Source organism: Panthera leo, chromosome E3 (genome assembly GCF_018350215.1).
Source record: "Panthera leo isolate Ple1 chromosome E3, P.leo_Ple1_pat1.1, whole genome shotgun sequence".
In the NCBI taxonomy this organism is placed as follows: Eukaryota; Metazoa; Chordata; class Mammalia; order Carnivora; family Felidae; genus Panthera; species Panthera leo.
This window is the reverse complement of record NC_056694.1, coordinates 4811732-4833062: the sequence shown is the minus strand read 5'-3', so window position 1 is coordinate 4833062 and position 21331 is coordinate 4811732. Positions and strand designations below refer to the sequence as shown.

Sequence of the window (21331 nt, the reverse complement as noted above, 5' to 3'; positions counted from 1 at the left end):
TTTCTCTGCCCCTCCCCTGCTCATGCTCTGTCTCTCTCTGTCTCAAAAATAAATAAAGTATTAAAAAATTAAAAAAATAAAAATAAAATAAAATAGTCACATGGGGTAGTAGCTACTGTACCGGGTAGTACAGGTATAACTTTCCTAACTTTAGATTCATTCAAGTTGTTGTCATCATTGTTGTTGTTTATTTATTTATTTTGAGAGAGAGAGGGTGCAAGCAGAGGAAGAGCAGAGAGAGAGGGAGAGAGAATCCCAAGCAGGCTCCGCACTGTCGGTACAGAGCCCAACACGGGGCTCAATCTCATGAACTTTGAGATCATGACCCTGAGCCGAAGTCAAGGGTTGGACGCTTAACTGACTGAGCCACCCAGGCACCCTGGTTTTTTGGTTTTGTTTTTTTTTTTAATTTTTTTTTAACGTTTATTTATTTTTGAGACAGAGGGAGACAGAGCATGAACAGGGGAGGGGCAGAGAAAGAGGGAGACACAGAATCGGAAACAGGCCCCGGCTCTGAGCCATCAGCCCAGAGCCCGACGCAGGGCTCGAACTCACGGACCGCGAGATCGTGACCTGAGTTGAAGTCGGACGCTTAACCAACTGAGCCACCCAGGTGCCCCTGGTTTTTTTTTTAATCTTGGACAATCCATAGAAAAGCCTGAGGCTGACGGCCAATACAGCCTGAGGTTACAGAAGATTCAATATAAAGCAGTGGGGGAAATACATCTTTCATCCCTGGAGACCTTATCAATACCAAACAATTCAATGTTACCCTCTCTAGACAGAACTTTCTCACTTCCACAATCAGAAAGTCAAAGAGCAAATACCAGCACTTTTATAACAGCAAGGACCTTTCAAATTCCCAACTCACACACATTCGTAACTTGCTTCCTTCACTCATCACTTAATGAGGAACCAATCTGCACTGCTGGGCTTTGAGAGGGCAGGGAGCCCCATTTTAATTTATTTTTAAGTAATCTCTATGCCCAACGTGGGCCTCAAACTCACAGCTCTGAGATCACGAGTCACATGGGGGTGCCCAGGTGGCTCAGTCGGTTGAGCATCCGACTTCGGCTCAGGTCATGATCTTGCAGTCTGTGAGTTCAAGCCTCATGTCAGGCTCTGTGCTGACAGCTTGCTCAGAGCCCGGAGCCTCCTTCGGATTCTGTCGACCTCTCTCTCTCTCTCTGCCTCTCCCCCACTCATGCTCTTTCTCTCTCTCAAAAATAAACAAACACTAAAAAAAAAGAAAAGAAGGGGCGCCTGGGTGGCTCAGTCGGTTAAGCGTCCAACTTCAGCTCAGGTCACGATCTTGCAATCCGCGAGTTCGAGCCCGGCGTCGGGCTCTGGGCTGATGGCTCAGAGCCTGGAGCCTGCTTCCAATTCTGTGTCTCCCTCTCTCTCTGCCCCTCCCCCGTTCATGTTCTGTCTCTCTCTGTCTCAAAAATAAATAAATGTTAAAAAAAAAAAAAAAAAGTCAAACTAGGGGCACCTGGTTGGCTCAGTCGGTTGAGTGTCCGACTTCAGCTCAGGTCACGATCTCGCGGTCCGTGAGTTCGAGCCCCGCGTCGGGCTCTGGGCTGATGGCTCAGAGCCTGGAGCCTGCTTCCGATTCTGTGTCTCCCTCTCTCTCTGCTCCTCCCTCATTCATGCTCTGTCTCTCTCTGTCTCAAAAATAAATAAACGTTAAAAAGAAATTAAAAAAAAAAAAAAAGAAAAGAAAAAAGAGTCATACACTCTACTGACTGAGCTGGCCAGGTACCCCCAGGCTTGGTTTTATTTATTGCTCTGTCTCCAGCACCTATGAGGATGCCTGGTACACAGGAGGTGCCCAGTGAATACTTCCTAGATGTTGAACGACTATCTTGAAAGGAAGTGAGCAGGAAAAAAACCATGAAAAACAAACTATGACCAACAAATTGTTTAAATCATAATTCTGTCAGGGGGGCCTGACAGTCGGTTGAGCATCCGACTTTGGCTCAGGTCATGATCTCACGGTTCGTGAGTACAAGCCCCGCGTCGGGCTCTGTACTGACCGCTCAGAGCCTGGAGCCTGCTTCGGATTCTGTGTCTCCTCTCTCTGCCCCTCCCCCACTTGTGCTCTCTGTCTCTCAAAATAAATAAATAAATGTAAAAAAAAATCATAGTTTTGTCAGTTACTAGCTATGCTCTCTCTCCTCCATGCCCTTAGCACTGCAGTGAGAACTAATGTGTTTCAGGATCATTCTGAAGATTAAGAGAGTTCTGCAGACAGTCACTGCCTTTTCACTGGGCAGGGGTGGGGGCTCCATGGCAGACTCCCTGATGGCAATTTTGAAAAGTTCTTTGGAATAAGGTATTACTATTAATTTCTTTTTTTTTTTAAGTTTATTTACTTTGAAAAACAGAGAGAGAACGAGAAGGGGAGAGGCAGAGACAGAGGGGGACAGAGGATCTGAAGCAGACTCTGTGCTGACAGCAAATAGCCCAGTATGAGGCTCAAACCCACGAACCATGAAATCATAACCTGAGCCAAAGTCGGGACGCTTAACCGACTGAGCCAGCCAGGTGCCCCAATTAATTTCTCTTTTAACAAAACATCCTCAGGGGCGCCTGGGTGGCTTAGTCGGTTAAGCGTCCCAACTCTTGATTTTGGCTCAGGTCATGATCTCTTGGTTTGTGAGATTAAGCCCCGTGTTGGGCTCTGTGCCGACAGCATGGAGCCTGCTTGGGGTTCTTTCCCTCCCTCTCTCTATCCCTCCCCTGTTTGTGCTCTCTTTCTCTCTAAATAAATAAACATTAAAAAAAATTAAAATTCTTCTATTAAAAAACTCTCATTCTAAAGCATCATAAAAGAAAGTAAATATGGGAGAGAAAGAACAGTAAATATGGGCGAGAACCATGTGCATAAAGACACGAAGCTTTGTAACATGAAGAGGAGTTTTATGAGAAACTCATGCCAGGTCTTGTGACCTTGCAAAATCCATGAGAGTAGCTTTGAATAACTACATATCTGAATCAAGCAGGAGAGAGGGAGCGACATCCTAGCAATTTTCCCCCCAGAGAGTAAAACGGAAACCGCTAACAAAGAGGAAGCCTAGAGTTTATTCAAACAAACTGCTTTATTTTAATAAGTCCTAAGTGGTACTCAGAACATTTCCAAGAAATTAAATAGCTTATAAGCTATTTATATGTACTCTATTATCACAATTTATCATTTAAGAAAATTCCCTGACAGATCTTTTTCAAAAAGGCAGTAGCAATAATTCACTGATGTTACAGAACAATAGCACTTCCCAATATTTTAACAGATTCCAACGTTTTAAAAGCATTTCACTATGAACCACAAAAGAAATCTAGAGTCGTGATTTCTGTAGCAGAAAACCGACGCGTTCATGTGGCAACATTTCCCCATCAGGGATTCCAAGAGGCTCTCACGTATGGGTTGGGCTCAGGACGAGTCCACCGTGGCCCAAGTTGAGTCAGGACCGATCCACGACCACTGTGAAGGGACCCGCTAGGGCTCCACTGCTCTGGGGGGCTGTATGCATCGCGTGGGACAGGTGACAAGTCCACTCACAACAAAACCACTGTTTTTGTTGCTATGGTACGAAAATGTGGTTTCATACTGAAAGTCACTCTCCGAAATAAAAAATAAACCCACCAAGTGTCACTTGGGTGGCTCAGTCGATTAAGAGTCCGACTCTTGGCTTCAGCTCAGCTCACGATCTCATGGTTCATGAGTTCGAGCCCCACGTCACGCTCTGAGCTGACAGCACGGAGCCTGCTTGGGATACTCTCTCCTTCTCTCTTTGCCCCTCCCCCACTTGCATTCATTCTCTTTCTCTCTCAAAATAAATTTTAAAAAATAATAAAAAAATAAACTCACTAAATCAATTTTTCCAACACACTGATCTTAGTTTTGAAGCACCATCTGTGGCTACTGGCTTAAAGAGTTAAATCTTGTTGTAAGGTTTGATAAGTCACACTCACTGAGCTTCACAAACCATACCGAGCTGAATTAAGTCCAGCATTTTTAGAGTTCAACTTTGGATAAACAAAATAAACAGAAAATAACCAAGGCCTGCCCTGAGGCGACACTAAGTGAACATGTGGCTCCCCCTTGTGGCAAAAGTGAGCCTCACATGACTGGCAGGCGGGGGGCTTGATTCACACCAGTCATTTGCCCCCAGTTAGGCAGCTACTGAAAACACTCCTGGGGTCCAATGAATACACACCGTCAGGGCAGTAGCACCCCATCCCCTGGGGCTGCTTCACTCGCTCACCTTCAGAGGGAGGGGAGAATGTTCCACTGAAATGTGCACCCATTCATTTAAAATGTGCCCAGGGGCGCCTGGTTGGCTCAGTCGGTTAAGGGGCCAACTCCAGTTCAGGTCATGACCTCATGGTTTGTGGGTTCGAACCCCGCATTGAGCTCTGTGCTGACAGCTCGGAGCCCAGAGCCTACTTCTGACTCTGTCTCTCTCCTTTCTGCCCCTCCCCCACTCACGCTCTGTCTCTCAAAATTGAATAAACATTAAAAAACATTATGGGGCGCCTGGGTGGCTTGGTCGGTTAAGCGTCCGACTTCGGCTCAGGTCATGATCTCATGGTCCGTGAGTTCAAGCCCCGTGTCGGGCTCTGTGCTGACAGCTCAGAGCCTGGAGCCTGTTTCGGATTCTGTGTCTCCCTCTCCCTCTGCCCCTCCCCTGTTCATGCTCTGTCTCTCTGTCTCAAAAATAAATAAACGTTAAAAAAAAAAATTTTTTTTTTAAAAAACATTAAAAAAATTTTTAAAAAACCTCTGTCAGTTACAAATGCATAGGGAAATGGAGAAAATAGTGAAGCTGTTACTTATATAGTACCCCATAATTTAAAACATCAGGAACATGGGGCACCTGAGTGGATCAGTCGGTTGAGCGTCCAACTTCGGCTCAGGTCACGATCTCACGGTTTGTGGGTTCGAGCCCCACGTCGGGCTCTGTGCTGACAGCTCAGAGCCCGGAGCCTGCTTCGGATTCTGTGTCTCCCTCTCTCTCTGCCTCCCCCGCCCCTTGTACTCTCAATAATAAATATTTTTAAAAAATTTTAATTAAAAAATTGAATGTGTCCAGATTAATAAAGACCATTTTGTAACGGATGACCTCTTCATACTGTATTTGACCTCATCTGCCAATCTGATGTGCAATGGGCAATGCCCCCCCCATAGCTACAAAAATAAGAACTACCTTCAAAAAAGTCCTATACTAGGGGGCCTGGGTGGCTCGGTCGGCTAAGTGTCTGACTTGAGCTCAGGTTATGATCTCACAGTCTGTGGGTTCGAGCCTCACTTCAGGCTCTGTGCTGACAGCTCGGAGCCTGGAGCCTGGAGCCTGCTTCAGATTCTGTGTCTCCCTCTCTCTCTGCCCCTCCCCTGCTAGTGTGCGCTCTTACTTTCTCGCTCTCAAAAATAAACGAACATTGGGGCGCCTGGGTGGCGCAGTCGGTTAAGCGTCCGACTTCAGCCAGGTCACGATCTCGCGGTCCGTGAGTTCGAGCCCCGCGTCGGGCTCTGGGCTGATGGCTCGGAGCCTGGAGCCCGCTTCCGATTCTGTGTCTCCCTCTCTCTCTGCCCCTCCCCCGTTCATGCTCTGTCTCTCTCTGTCCCAAAAATAAATAAATAAATTTAAAAAAAAAAAAAAAAAAAAAAAGAGAAAAAAAAAAAAATAAGAAAAAAAAATAAACGAACATTAAAAAAACAAAACAAAAAAACTGCCCTGTAGAAGTCAATAAGCAGGTTTAAAAAAAACATAAAAACAGGTTTCTTCGGTCATGCTAATAGCCATATCAAAATACTTAAATTATGCAAAAGCCATCACATTTTTCCGAGAAAAGAGGCCTCCCCCTCCACAGGATTTAAGCCCTGCGGTGTCTTCCTGACTGGGCCAGGTCCCTCGGCCTGAAAGATTCTCATCTAGAACCAACTGGGCATTTTTGTCCCTTTTTCTGGATCACCCTGCCTCCTCCCAACACACTAAAGCCCGAGGCACCATCTGTTATGAATCTGAGTAGTGAAGTAATCAAGGTCAAGTCTGAGAGTGAAGTCCTGGTATTTTATTGCTTTTGTGGGCAAAAGACAAACTCATGGCTAACCGACAGGAAGCTGACAGAGAAACCAAGTCTTTTTTTTTTTTTCTTTTTGGTGTGATATTCACCATATTAAATGATGTAAATGTTAAAGTAAAATGGCTGGTTCCAATCTTCCAGGACCCTTTTCAGAGACCGTGTGACAAATACAGGGAATAAGGAATACCAGACTGTATGTTACGTTCAACCCAATACTTAGTACTTACGTGCAACCAAAGTGTGGTGTTTGACTAAGATATCCTTGTTAGAGAATCCCTAACACAGAAAAAAAAGGAGACTGATTTCAACAGAAATTCCAAATGTTGCAATGTTTTCGTTTATTTTTAATATTTATTTTTGGGAGAGCACAAGCAGGGGAGGGGCAGAGAGAGAGAGAGGAGGACAGAGGATCCAAAGCAGGCTCTGTGACGACAGGCTGACAGCTGTGAGCTTGAACTCACGGACCGTGAGATCATGGCCCGAGCCGAAGTCAGATGCTTAACCAACTGAGCCACCCAGGTGCCCCAAAATGTTGAAATGTTTTTATTTTTTATTAAAAAAAACTTTTAATGTTAATTTATTTTTGAGAGAGAGAGAGACAGAGTGCAAGCAGGGGAGGGGCAGAGAGAGGGAGACATAGAATCAGAAGTAGGCTCCAGGCTCCCAGCAGTCAGCACAGAGCCCGAGGCGGGGCTCGAACTCACCAACTGCGAGATCACGACCTGAGCCGAAGTCGGACGCTTAACCGACTGAGCCACCCAGGCGCCCCCCCCCCTTCCATGTCATCTAAACAAGCAGCGGTGCAGAGTGCTGGCAGACTTCTGTGTAATAGGAGAGAAGTTTCCAGAGTTAGAACATGGAGCCTATTTCCAAATTCTCAAACAAATTACTCATTTTCCAAGAGCAGAAACAGAAGCCTCAGTATGCAGGAGACCAGCAAACAGGATAAAACACTGAAAGCATTAAACAGTTAACTGCAGAATTCCCCTCTGCCAATACTGTGGTGAGGCAGGGACACCCTAGAACAACTCCTTACATTGTTACGTACCTAAACAATTTGAAAACCGTAAAGAGCTACTCAAGATACCACCAGAGAAAAACCGCAGCAAAGCCCACTCTTGCTCCAGGAAATAACTCATCTGTTTACCAGAAGGCAACAGCACTGACGGACTCCTCAGACCCAATGGGGACGTGCCACAAAGATGACTGGGGTGCCTGGGTGGCTCAGTCGGTTGAGCGTCCGACTTCAGCTCAGGTCATGATGTCACAGTCTGTGAGTTCGAGCCCAGCGTCAGGCTCTGTGCTGACAGCTCAGAGCCTGGAGCCTGCTTCGGATTCTGTGTCCCTCCCTCTCTCTGCCCCTCCCCGGCTCGTGCTCTGTCTCTGTCTCAAAAGTAAAAAAAAAATATTTTTGAAAAAATATGACAATGCGCAGGTCGGATCCAGTGGGGCTGCCACACGCCATCCCAATTCGCCCTAAACACTTCCGTTCCACCATATGCCGCCGCAAAGCAAGATCACCTGTCCCAGGAAAAAAAACGTATCCTGTGAAGATGGCCTATCCTAAACAGCAAGCCCCTCTGCACACAGTCTTTTCTAGTCAAATTTCAGTCATGCCAACATACAGCTCAACAAAGCCTGCAGGGCTTGAAGCACAAATGGAAGTACACAAATGCCTTTTAAACTGATCTGATTGATCACGTTTTGGTAAAAATAAAATTGGAAAAGAAGAGGTTAACATTTTAGAAGGAAAGGGAGCCAAGTAGAAGCAAACCATCCTATTAAATCCAAGGTCTCGGGGGGCACCTGGGTGGTTCAGTCAGTGAAGCAACCGACTTCAGCTCAGGTCGTGATCTTGCGGTTCATGGGTTTGAGCCCCGTGTTGGGCTCTGTGCTGACAGCTCAGAGCCTGGAGCCTGCCTGGGAGTCTGTATCTCCCTCTCTCTCTGCCCTTCCCCCACTCATGCTCTCTCACTCTCAAAAATGAATAAATGTTAAATTTTTTTTTTTTAATTTCAAGGTCTCTGGGCACCTGAGTGGCTCAGTCAGGTAAGCATCCAACTCTTGATTTTGGCTCAGTTCATGATCTCATGGTTGGGAGATCAAGCCCTGCACCCTGCTTAAGAGTCTCTCTCTCCCTTAGGGGTGCCTGGGTGGGTCAGTCAGCTAAGCATCTGACTTCGGATTGGGTCATGACCTCGCGGTTCGGGAGTTCGAGCTCCACGTCGGGGTCTGAGCTGGCCTGGAGCCTGCTCGGGGTTCTGTGTCTCCCTCTCTCTCCACCCCTCTCCCACTCAGGCTCTCTCTCTCTCAAAAATAAACATTAAAAAATATTTCTCTCACTCCCTCTGCTCCTTCCCCACTCATGTGCATGCCACATGCTCTCTCAAACAAACAAACAAATAAATAAAATCCTAGGTCTCTAACTTCAAATGTCTACACTGAATGTGGTATCACTTGGGGTGTGTTTCAAAACTTCCACCACTAGCCAGTGCTGAACAGCACAGTTTCTATCTCTGAGATCTTCTAGTTTAGAAGACCCTTAATTCTATCTCCTTGGAAGGTTTAAAAAGGAGAATTTTAAGTTATTTGAAAGGTTTATAAAGGCGAATTTTTTAATTATCTGTGGGAGAATATAGGGAGAATTCTACAGTACATTTTTCTATGTGAAACTGTGTAAATGGTCTGTGTGAAGTTTTGAATACAGTGATTTACAGCAAGCTCCAAATAACACATGCTTTGTTATTTACAAAACCAGTCATCATACAAGGATCTATTTCAATGCAAGTTTAATTTCTTATTCTTTATAGGCTTGCAACTAACTCCATAATCACCTCAAGACCAATGTTACATTGGTTCTTTCATTCCAACGTTAAAAATGATGATTTCCAGGGGCACCTGAGTGGCTCAGTCAGTTAAGCATCCAACGTCGGCTCAGGTCATGATCTCGCGGTTCGTGGGTTCAAGCCCGGCATCGGGCTCTCTGCTGTCAGCTTGGGAGCCTGGAGCCTACTTTGGATTCTGTGTCACCCTCTCTCTCTGCCCCTCCCCTGCTAATGCTGTCTCTCTCAAAAATAAGCATTAAAAAAATAAAATATAAAGAAAAAAATTATGATTTCCAAAAGTGAATAACCAAATCCAAGATTTTGTACCATGGGGAGTGTTTCTAAATTTAAAATGATGGGGGCGCCTGGGTAGCTCAGTCCGTTCAGTGTCTGATTCTTGATATCAGCTCAGGTCATGATCTCACAGTTAAGTGAGAATGAGCCCCAGGTCCGGATCCATGCTGTCAGTGAGGAGCCCGCTTGGGATTCATTTTCTCTCTCTCTCTCTCTCTCTCTGCCCCACAGCCCCACTCACTCTCTCCTCTCTCAAAATAAACATTTAAAAAATATTAAACAAAAAAGTTATTGTGGGGGCGTCTGTGTGGCTCAGTCGGTTAAGCGGCCGACTTCGGCTCAGGTCATGATCTCACGGCCCGTGAGTTCGAGCCCTCGTCGGGTTCTGTGCTGACAGCTCAGAGCCTGGAGCCTGCTTCAGATTCCGTGTCTCCCTCTCTCTGACCCTCCCCTGTTCATGCTCTGTCTCTCTGTGTCTCAAAAATAAATAAAACGTTAAAAAAAAATATTTTTTTTAAAAAGAAAAAAAGTTATTGTGAAGTTTCCTCAAACCAGAATTCAGAAAAAAACATACCTAGGGCACCTGGGTGGCTCAGTCAGTTAAGGGTCCAACTTCAGCTCAGGTCATGACCTCACAGTTTGTGGGTTCGAGTCCCACGTCAGGCTCTGTGTTGACAGCTCAAAGCGTGGAGCCTGCTTCAGTTTCTGTCTCCCTAGCTCTGCCCCTGCCCCGCTCAGGCTCTCTCAAAAATAAATAAACATTAAAAAAAATTTTTAAAAACCACATACCTTAGTATATAACCACATGAAGACATCCCAGTTTTTTGTTTTTGTTTTTTTTTCCCAGTTGATTTGAGAGAGGGCACAAGCAGAGGAGTGGCAGAGAGGGAAAGAGAATCCCAAGCAGGCTCAACGCTGACAGCACTGACAGAGCCCCAACACGGGGACTCGATCTCACAACCAACCTCAATATCTTGAGGCCTTTTTCTTTTTTTTTTAACATTTATTTTTGAGAGCGAGCGACTGAGTGAGCACACAGCGGAGGAGGGGCAAACAACGAAAAAGTGGGGCAGAGGACCCGAAGCAGGTTCCACGCTGATAGCAGGGAGTCTGATGCAGGGTTCGAACTCACAAACCACGAGATCATAACCTGAGCCGGGCAGATGCTCAACTGACTGAACCACCCAGGTGCCCCAGATATTCCAAATTTATTAACCTAGCATCTGGTACTAAATAGAGAATTCCAGATTTGTTCTTTGCAATTGGTTGAAAATGTATACACTTGTAACTTATAAAACAAAGGAAATAAAACAGTCGATGGGTCATGGAAAGTTCTGTCCCAAAGGAGTAGACTTAGTTTAAAACAAAGGTAGGGTGCAGGGGAGGGCTTGACAAGAAAACAGTTCCCATTGTAAAACATTTCCCTGTGTCCTCGCCTCACCGTCCATCACTGACCCCAAACGGGGGGGTCCTCTAACCAGGGTTTTCACTGCCCCAACCATCCTTCACCCTGGCCGTGATCGTGGTGAGCACCGCCCCAGAGAATCACAGCACCTCTCGCTATATCCTGGGAGGAAAGTGAGAGCTGAGTTCCGACCTGGCTTCTCGGTTTTTCAGGCTTTGCTTCTGGTCTTCTAAACCAGCAGCATACCTGGACTGGCGCCGAGAGACTTCTCAGTACGAGGAAGGCAGCGTTGATAAAAGACAAGGGGAGCCAAGGCTATACACACTTAAAATAAGACATTTATTATGCTAAGTAACAAGTTGTCATTTTTCACTTTCCCAAAACACTGAAACAGCACACAAACGGATACAGGCAATTGATAGCCCCGAAAACGGTGAAGTCTCACTTTGGGACTCCTTAAAAACTCCACGCTCTGAAGTGACCTTTATCGAAGTTATCAACAACCAGAGGCGTTACCTCAGAAAAAATGTTAGCATAAGAGATACCTCCACTCCTAGGAACTGGAACCTTCTTGTAAGGGAAACACTAGGTCCGTCTCTCCCCAGCTGAGCTGCAGCAGACAAGTCCCAAGCTTGCTTTCATTTTAGGCGACACTGGTAGGGCTCCCAGTTTGAGAAAGGACTATACTAAAAGTACATTTAATATTGCAACTTTCACTGTAGGGCCTCCATTTACATGGCGTTTCAAGTGGAAGGAGAGGAGACGTGAGGATAGAAGTCAAATTGTGCTGCAGCCCAAAATTATTCTACAGAATGCGGAAACGGGGACAGCTGTCAACTACGGAGGGGCTGGCTTGTACAAACAGCAGCCGAGCAGACGGCCTGGGGACACAGTACCTGGGGCAGGAGCCCTTGGCAATGAGTGCTGAAGATCCATAAAGAATTCTGTGAAGTCTTCACGTTCTAACCTGATACTGATACGGGATGTATTAATGTTCTCCTTGAAGTGGCAGCCCAATCCTCAATGTGTTTTGAGCACAATTTAAAGGAGGCTCAAAAATCTCCTCCCGCACCAACAACTTCCCAGGACTTTCATTTCCACTTCCTCTGCTCACACCAACTGAGGCAGGAACCTCACTGCCCCGTAACAGGCATCCAGACCAGTGTCGAAGAAATCATCCTAAGACAGCTTTTAAAATTAATCTCACTGCTTTTATTGTTGTGCTCGCACCTTAACTACGGCAAAACGGATTCGCGACCTCCAAGGCCGGTAGAGCCAGCAACCCTGGTGTTGTCTGCAGATCGGCTGAGGGACTTCGTACACGTGAGAGCGTTTTCTTGTATTCTGTTTGCTCTGAAAACGCGGGCTTTGAACGGCCAAGGAAAACACATTCTGTCTCATCAGTCAGGCATACTTCGGGGCGTGCGCGCAGCAGCGTTGACCGGACGAGATGCAGGCAAGACAGTTCTGACTCGGAGCCTCGCCCCTCTAGAAGAGCACTTGGCGGGTCCTCCTCAGAAATCCCCACTTCTGACCGTTTCTGAAGGCACGGCAGTCCTGGCCCCCAAGGCTCTCCTTTGTGGCACCATCCTCTGTGGCTGTCGCTGGCCCTGGGCCCTCCTCCCGGCCAGCCCCTCGCCAGAGCTCCCCCACCCCAACACGACACCCCAGCACAATGCTCTCCCGCAGGAGCACAGGACAGATCCACAGTCTTGCTCTGGGCCGCCGCGGGAGCTGAACTTCTTAAGGATTCTTTCAAACACGGAAGAGCTTTGTTGCCACTGTGAAGCGAGAGGCTGACCTCACTCAGAGCATTTTTCACTTCCGTTGACAACTCCTCATTTTGTGAAGTTCCATCTACGTCATCCACAGGCATGTGCATCCGGGAGGACGGGCAAGGGCTCTCCCCCTGTGCTGCTTCAAGTCCACACGGCAACTTGTCTGAGTCCCCTCCTGCCCCCTTCACCTTCCCGGGGCGGGTGCCCAGAGCCCCCACTCTGTCCCTCATGCTGCGTGTTTTCTGGTGTGGTAGCCTGATGACCTGCCTTTGTCAGTCAGCAGAAGGCCTTCAATGGATCTCAATATGAACCTGGAAAAGATAACCAAATTAACGTGTTATTAGGAAGACAGAGTCTTAAAAGAGCCTACACACATCAGGCGGTTTCCTGACAAATATGAAGATCTCTTGAGCTGTCTCTGGTACCAAGGATTCCTACGTTTTGATCGAAAACAGGATGGGGGCGCCTGGGCAGCTCAGTCAGTTGAGCGTCTGACTTCAGCTCAGGTCATGATCCCACGGTTGGTGGATTCGAGACCCACGTCAGGCTCTGTGCTGACAGCTCAGAGCCTGGAGCCTGCATCGAATTCTGTCTCCCTTTCTCTCTCTGTCCCTCCGCTGCTCGCTCTCTCTCTCTCTCTCTCTCTCTCTCTCAAAAATAAGTAAAACATTAAAAAGAAAAAAAACAGGATGACAACCTACCAATTAGAGATCATAACAAAAAGAACAATATTAAAAAACAAACCAAAAAAAACAGTACTTTATTAATGCAGTGTTTCCTAAAAATACTTACTTAAAAATAAGAAAAAGATACACTCTTAGGCTTTGTACTTTTCAGAGCTATTTAGTTATTTCTGTAGGTTCAATAAAAATTTGTCCTCTCTCTAATCAGAATATAATTAAGTGATTCAATTACGCAAACCAAGGCCTTACCTGATGTGTGTCCTATTTGAGAATGATTCTCAGTGACTCAGGCATGACAAGCCACTTTTAAGGAATCAAGGTCAACTTTATTTATGGATCTCATGTCTACAAAGCCCTCTCAGGAAAAGCCAGCGTGGAGGGGTCCTGGCATACAACATCACGGCCTCAAGGTGGTAAGGAACAGCTGGCAGGTCAGGAACCGCAGCAAATTTTGGAGCCTTGGTAAGAGAATAATTTACCCAACTTTATACGTACTACAGGTAAAAATAAGGAGGAGAAAGTTTCTTGGGCTTAGGCATCTGACTGTGGCTCAAGTCATGATCTCATGGTTTGTAAGTTCAAGTCCCCCATAGGGTGAACTCAAGTCCTGCTTCAGGTAAAAAAAACAAAACAAGACACAAAAACAAGAAAACAAACCACTAGGTTTGTGAACACTAGCCCCATTGGTGTAAAAACGCAAGTCCCACTTCAAGTGAGCCCTGCTTCTCTCTCTCTCTGCCCCTTATGGAATTCTCTCTCTGCCCCTCGCTCACTTGAACCCTTTCAAATAACAAACAAACAAACAAACACCCAATCTTAGATTCTGCATGAAAACTTCAGGACAGAAGTTGATTTGTGACCTCAGTGTTGTTCAAGAGCAAACTCAAGGTGGCCCATATGGTTAACACTCTTGCTGCACCTGCAACCCTAATGGGACCAGCCTTTTTCTGTTACCAAGAACAATATTTCTTTGACATCATTATGCTCCAAACGGGAAAGAGGTCAGGAAAGACTGTGAAAGGCCATGAAATAGACCCAATGACAGGGTGCCCTGTCCAGTGCATCCTTAAGGTTATCTAAGTTTACGGGGCCCTACTCCTTTCTCTGAGCTGCTTCACAAACTCTGTAAGTTATAGAAAATATGAGAAGGCAGGTGTGAGAAGGCAATTTTTTTTTTTTTTTTTTTTTTTTTTTTTAAGAGAGAGACAGCATGCAAGCGGCAGAGGAGGCAAAGGGGGAGAGAGAGAGAGAATCCTAAGCAGGCCCCATGCTCAGTGAAGAGCCTGACATGGGGCTCAATCCCACAACCCTACGATCATGACCTGAACTGAAACCAAAAGTTGGACCTTCAATCGACTGGGCCACCCAGGCGCCCTGGCAAATTATTTCTTATCCAAAGAAATAAACGTTTTGTCCAGAGGAATGCAAATGATTATTCCCCTGTTGATACAGACAAATTTTACATCCACTTGTAACTTCATTGTGGCATTCCTGATAACGTATGTTTTGTCTAAATTCTCCTTTAAAATTTTTTTTAACGTTTATCTATTTTGGGGGCAAGACTGCATACACAAGTGGGGGAGGGGCAAAGAGAAAGGGGGACAGAGGATCTGAAGCAGACTCTGTGCTGACAGCAGAGACCCCGATGAGGGGTTCAAACCCACAAACCATGAGATCATGACCCGAGCCAATATCAAGAGTCAGACGTTCAACCAACTGAGCCACCCAGGCACCCCTAAATTCTTCTTTAAACTGATAACATCTTAATAGTTCCCTCATTAACGAGTTAAAAAAAAATGTTGACCTGGGCTCCTTTAAAAAACAACCATAACCCCAGAGCATCAATACATGTAAAATAAAGAAATACACAAATTGTATTTAATAATTTTTCTAAGAGACTAGCCTAAGGAGCATCGATCTAACAAAAACGCACAACTCTGTTGGGAAAAGGAGGGATGCAAAAGTGAGGCATGAGGCAGAAGCCGGTGAAAGAGCTGACACTCATCTCCCCCGGTAAGACAAAGCCTAAGAGTGAAGAGTCCAGAAGCAAAAACACAATGTAATTCCAAGACAGAGAAACACGCACCAGGAGAACCAGCTGTAGCTGAAAGGCTTGGCACCGGGGACAGAGAAATGGGAGGCAGAAAGCTGCAGTTTCTTGAACTAGGGGAACTAGGAGACTCCTCTAAGCTAGAGGAGTGTGTGTGTTACATTTTTTGAAAAGTTAAAGAGGGTACACTGGGAAGGAAATAAACAGGTATTACTGGAGGCTGAAGCAGGAGCAGAGAGCTAAGGGATGGGGCCGTGGAGCCAACAGGGGCTCACGAGAGGCAGTGGCCACAGTTCAGGGAGCATGGCCTCCATCAGCAGGTGATGGAAAGCCACTGAGGGATCTTCTTGGGCTGGATGTGCATTTCAGATTAATCACTTGGCTGCAGTGTGGCGGCTAGACTGGACAAGAATCACGTTAGACCAATTAGGAGGTTATTCCAATAGTGCAGGGAAAGAAGTGAAGCTGTGAGGGAAGGGGAGAGATGGAGTATTTTCCCAGTTGGTGGCTGACAGATGGCAGAAAGAGAGACAACCACAGGTTTCTCTGACCTGCGATTCTGGGTAACGAAGGTGTCATTAACAGAGAATGTAAAGGAGCAGCAGGTCGGGAGGAGCATCAAACAGCTCAGATGGGGACACAAAGAGGCTGACTATGGGAACTGGGCAAGCAACTGGATTATTAATCAAGTCGTGAGCTCAAGAGTGATGTCAGAACTGAGGACCTAATTCTGAAGTCTCCAGCTCCGGGGAGGTAGATAAAATGATGGCCCTGGTAAAACACGTCCAAAGAGAAGACAGAAAGATGGTAGGGTACAGGAGACCGGGTCCGACCAAGATCTAGCGCGGGGCCCACCAGAGCCACCAAGGAGGAAGGCACAAAGCACCTTGAGAAACTCATGGTCATAGACACTAACAGCACTGAGTGCTTCAAAAAGAGGGTGGTTAGTCGTGTTTCTTACACAAACAACTTAGCTCCAAGTAGACGCTAAACTTCATACAGTCTTCTAGTCTAGCAGTTGCTAAATGGAGTGATCCCACCTCAACGAACAGAGGAGAAAATACCAGATGATCTGTGTCTAGTTCATTTTATCTCATTGCCCTTTTAGCTTTTTCCATGTTTTACAATATATACCATATTTTGGTAGAGCAAAATGTATAGTTCATGAATAAGTACATACATCTCTATTTGTAGGGCATGCTCAAAACTTTTTACCAATAGGGGCGCCTGGGTGGCTCAGTCGGTTGGGCGTCCGACTTCGGCCCAGGTCATAATCTCACAGTTCGTGAGTTTGAGCCCCCGTCGGGCTCCGTACTGACAGCTTGGAGCCTGGAGCCTGCTTCGGATTCTATGTCTTCCTCTCTCTCTGCCCCTCCCCAGCTCATGCTCTCACTCTGTCTCTGTCAAAAATAGATAAACTAGGGGCGCCTGGGTGGCTCAGTCGGTTAAGCGTCCGACTTCAGCTCAGGTCATGATCTCGCGGTCTGTGAGTTCGAGTCCCGCGTCAGGCTCTGTGCTGACAGCTCAGAGCCTGGAGCCTGTTTCAGATTCTGTGTCTCCCTGTCTCTGGCCCTCCCCCATTTATGCTCTGTCTCTCTCTGTCTCAAATATAAACGTTAAAAAAAAAAAATTAAAAATAAATAAACTAAAAACAAAAACACCCAACTTTTTACCAATAGAAATGTGACCATTTCTGTACAGACCTGATAAAAATGTATTTGAACAGTATAAAGTAATACACAAATGTAAAATACACTTTTTTTTAACTGACCTAACATTATATTAGTTTCAGGTGTATGACATGATTCAATATTTGCAAATATTACAAAATGATCACCACAAGTCAACATCCATCACCACACATAATCACAATTCTTTTCCTGTGATGAGAACTTTTAAGAGGTGCAATCTTGTAAGTATGGATTCTGGGGACAATTCAAAACCAATACAGCTGACCCTTGAACAACACCGGTTTGAAATGCACAGGTCTTTTTCAATAAACATAGTGCAGTTCTATAAAATTTATTTTCTCTTCCTGAAGATAACATTTTCTTTCCTCTAGCTTACTTTTTGTGAGAATACAGTATATGATACAAAATACATGTTAATCAACTATGTTATTGGAAGGTTGGGGGGGGGGGGGGAGTCAAACGTATATGCGGATCTTCACCTGCACAGCAGTCAGCATTCCTAACCCCCCACATTGTTCAAGGGTGAAATGTACTTTCAAAGTTCACCACCTCAAAATCTCATCAGCTTCCCTGGCCAGTTCTTTCAAAGTAACTTTGCAAAGCACATTCTTTCAAACCTTCCATTTACTTTACTGATTTGAAATGTACTAAACGAACATTTTTTCTGAAATTGAAGCATTCTCAAATATATTTTTAATACATATTAAAATAGGTTTTAAAAAAATTCTTAAGAAAAAAACACGTCATTTAACAGGGGCCAACTCTCAGGAAAATTAGTTCTAACCATTTTTAGTATGTCCTTGTACTAGAAATTAGTGCCGTTCAAAAAGATGAAGGTTTTCCAGAATTGTGTTAAAATACTTAGCTGAGGTACCACTAAAATAATCACATATTTATTAATGCTACAACAGGTTTTTTTAGTTTATTTATTTATTTTGAGAGAGCATGCACGCGAGAGGGGTGGGGAGAGCAGAGAACAAAGGATAGAGAATCCCAAGCAGGCTCTACACTGTCAGCACAAGCCTGATCCCATGAACCTTGAGATCATGACCTCAGCCAAAATCAAGAGTCAAACACTCAACCAACTGAGCCACTCAGGCACCCCTAGAATTCTTGTTTTGTTTTGTTTTTTTTAAGTTTCTTTATTTTTTTTAGTAATCTCTACACCCAGCATGTGGCTCGAACTCCCAACCCCAAGGATCAAGAGTCGCATGCTCTTCTGACTGAGCCAGCCAGATGCCCCGATAGAATCAACTGTTCACTGAAGATCTACTTCTTTAGTAAATTCAGTAATTACGTATTTAATCTCTTGACAAAAGTACTTCAGGTCCAGGAAAACATTTTGGCTCTGATTCCTCAACTAGCTAACTCTTCTGATATTAGACACACACATTACTTATATTTTGAGAGCCAGAAATAACTTTCAAATAACTTCTAAGCATGTAGTCATTTATGAAATATTGTTTTATTGAAGTAGTTAGATGAGTTTCAAGTGTCCAACAAAGTGACCTGACAATTCTATGCATCATGCTCTGCCCTGCAAGGGTGGCCACCATCTGTCACCATACAACACTATCACAGCACCACTGACTATATCCTCTATGCTGTACCTTCCGTGCCCGTGACTTAATCACTCCGTAACTAGCGGCCTATACTTCCGTCCCCCTTCACCCATTTTTCCCATCTCTCCGACCCCCTCCCCTCTGGCAACCATCAGTCTGTTCTCTGTATTTATGGGTCTGTTTCTGCTTTCGTGTATTCATTTGTTTTGTTTTTTAGATTCCACATATAAGTGAAATCACATGGTATTTGTCTTTGTGAAATATTTTTTGTAACTTATTCTCACTACGTTACATACGTATATATGTGTGTGTATGTACATATATATATACACATACATATATATATACATACATACATATATATACATACATATATATATATACATACATATTTATATACATATATATATATGTATATATATATATACACATGTATAGGTACATTATGTTGTACCAAATAAAGTACACAATTATACAGCTATACACAATTATACAGTTAACTGTCCTTGTCCCTAGAAATCTCATTTCCACTCCCCAATAATAAGCAACATAAACTGTGGCAAACAAACTTATCCCCCAAAATGTTGACCATCAGAATGAAGGAAGGAGTCTACTTTGAAGTTCAAGACAGTATGATTCAGGAAAAATCAAGTGCAATACTGGAAGTAAATTCTTGAATGTACTCCCTCACCCCACATCCCCCCACAAAAAAGATGACAAAGGTTGAAAATGGAACCACAAGACCAGAAGGGTGATGTGCACAGGGCAACAGGATTATCTGGGTATGCCCATGATCTCCAGTCCAGACACGAGAAATCATCTTCCACCAAAATCCTTGCCTGCTGGACGCAGCTGACCCGCTGCATGACAATAGGCCTGACCCAATTAGGCAGCTGCTGCCCTCTTGGACTGCTGTCACCTTACCTTCTCTAACCTGAGCTATTAATGGCCTCAGGGACCTGACAGTCTGGATACACTGCTCCGTAAACTAAAAATATCCTGGCCTCTATGCTGCTGAAAGCCAGCTGGCAAGGCTATTCCCAAAGGGGGCTGGCGAGAAGACAGCTCAACAGCAGGGTTGGGACAATGGGCTTGGATTGGCGTCCTGCCTTACAATGGCTCACAAACACGCTCCAGGCCCATCCTGGCCTCGCCCGGCTTCCAGACGTGAACATTCGCAGACCTTAACATCGCTGCGCTCGTGACTAAAACCATCAGACTGAGCAAGTGGCCAACACACATTCCTCAAATTGCTACCCAGCTTACGGGCACCAGCCTGGCTCAGTCAGAAGCGCGTGAAACTCCTGATCTTGGGGTCGTGACTTCAAGCCCCATGGTGGACATGCAGATCACTTAAGGAAATAACTAAAATCTAGGGGCACCTGGGTGGCTCAGTTGGTTAAGCGTCCGACTCTTGACTTCAGCTCAAGTCATGATCTCAGGGTTCGTGAGTTCGAGCCCCACACGGGGCTCTGCGCTGACAGGGCAAATCTTGCTTGGGATTCTCTCCCTTCCTCTCTCTCTGCTCCTCCCCTTTTCGCACACGCTCTCTCTCTCACACACACACAATAAATAAACTTTAAAAACTAAAAGTTTAAAAAAGTAAAAATTAAAAATTGCTACCCTGCTTAGAGGATGAGAAACGGAACAACTCAGTCATGTCCACATTAAGCTGAATCATAACCACAGGAAGCACGGCGAGTGCAGAGTTCCTGTCACTAATCACTCAGCACATCCCGACCATACCTGCCCGTAAGAGCCAACTGTGCAGCTCTCACTAGCCACCGCCCTGTGTCGTCCTCCTCTCACCCGGACCAAAGGCGCACTCACACGTCCGAGGGCCAGGCTGTGTCCCGGCTCGGGGGCCTCAGACAGTCCTCTGTCCTCACGGTGCTGTGAGGACTCAATGTGTGAAAGCGCCTGGCGTCCCCTCTGACCGGCCTCACATACACAGCTGCTGTCAGCACCATCGTCGACACTGTTTTAGGGGATGAACAATAACAACGCGGCTGAGGGGTTCTGTAAAGCAGGACACACAGCACTGCCCACTGATGGCACCGTGTTAAGTGGCCTCAACACACACCAGTGCGTTTCCGTGGAGGGGTAGAAGCCCAGACCCGGCTGCGGTGGCCGACCAGCGAACGGGGAGCACCCGGAGGTACCCCCTGCATCGCCAGAGGAAGCAGAGTACGAGAAACCCCAGGGGAGGGCAAGTTGGGTGTTTAACTTGAAAAATTATTCACGAGGGCATAAAACCTTTCCTCCGGGATTCTACTCCTACGATTTTCTGCTACAGATTCAACGTGTAAGTGTTCACTGAGCCCCGACACTGAGCAGGACTGTTCTAGGTGCTGGTGTTAGGACAAACAGGGCTCTTCTCGAAGCTTACACACACACAAGTTAACATACACGCAAGGACAAAAATGTCATTCACACCAAGTTTTGATGGCAGTGCAGTTTGGATCCATATCACAATATATATACATATTTACCAGAATAAAATAGGGCTGAATTCCTCATAACCTAAGAGTCGGGAAGGCCTTCTGACTAGGACAAACCCAAAGGTCAGAAAAGATTATTAAATTTAACTACATAAAAATAAATTTCAGGGGTGCATGGCTGGCTCAGTCATTGAGAACATGTAACTCTTGATCTAAGGGTTGTGAGTTCAAGCTCCACGCTGGACTTAGGTAAGGAGGAAGGTAGGGAGGAAGGTAGGAAGGAAGGAAGGAAGGAAGAAACAAGATTAAAAAATAAATTTCAGTATGTCAAACACACACCATAAAGGCAAATAGCTAAAACAAAAACAAACAAAAAAACCTTTTCAACAAGGCTCTAAGAAATTGAGACCACCACCAAAACCCAACAGAAAAATGGGCCAAGAACATGGGTAGTTCACAGAAACATGACTGAGTCTCTCTCACACACCATGTCTTTTAAGGAAGGTGTGTTGGCTCAA

The 21331-nt window shown here is 45.4% G+C and overlaps 2 protein-coding genes across 8 annotated transcripts in view; both read right to left on the bottom strand.

The window, feature by feature from the left end:
- Positions 1 to 21331, bottom strand: part of LOC122210078 (small integral membrane protein 10-like protein 2A) — a 149658-nt gene that overhangs the window by 119430 nt on the left and 8897 nt on the right. Inside the window, exons 2-3 of one of the 7 annotated variants that reach the window (XR_006197905.1) lie at positions 13319 to 13527; positions 12611 to 12697 (exon numbers count right to left, since the gene is read on the bottom strand). The exons of 5 other annotated variants lie outside the window; for them this stretch is intronic. Coding sequence is in view for 1 of the 2 variants with exons in the window: in XM_042922537.1 (XP_042778471.1) it covers positions 12677 to 12697 (21 nt within the window). In the remaining variant the exon portion in view is untranslated. Of the gene's footprint in view, positions 1 to 12609; positions 12698 to 13318; positions 13528 to 21331 lie in introns of those variants that run through there. One more of the 7 variants, XM_042922537.1, reaches the window with a different exon arrangement.
- On the bottom strand, positions 10927 to 12616 carry FAM220A (family with sequence similarity 220 member A). The gene has a single exon (XM_042922528.1). It carries the CDS (start codon positions 12614 to 12616, stop codon positions 11840 to 11842), a length of 777 nt encoding a protein of 258 aa, XP_042778462.1. The 3' UTR covers positions 10927 to 11839.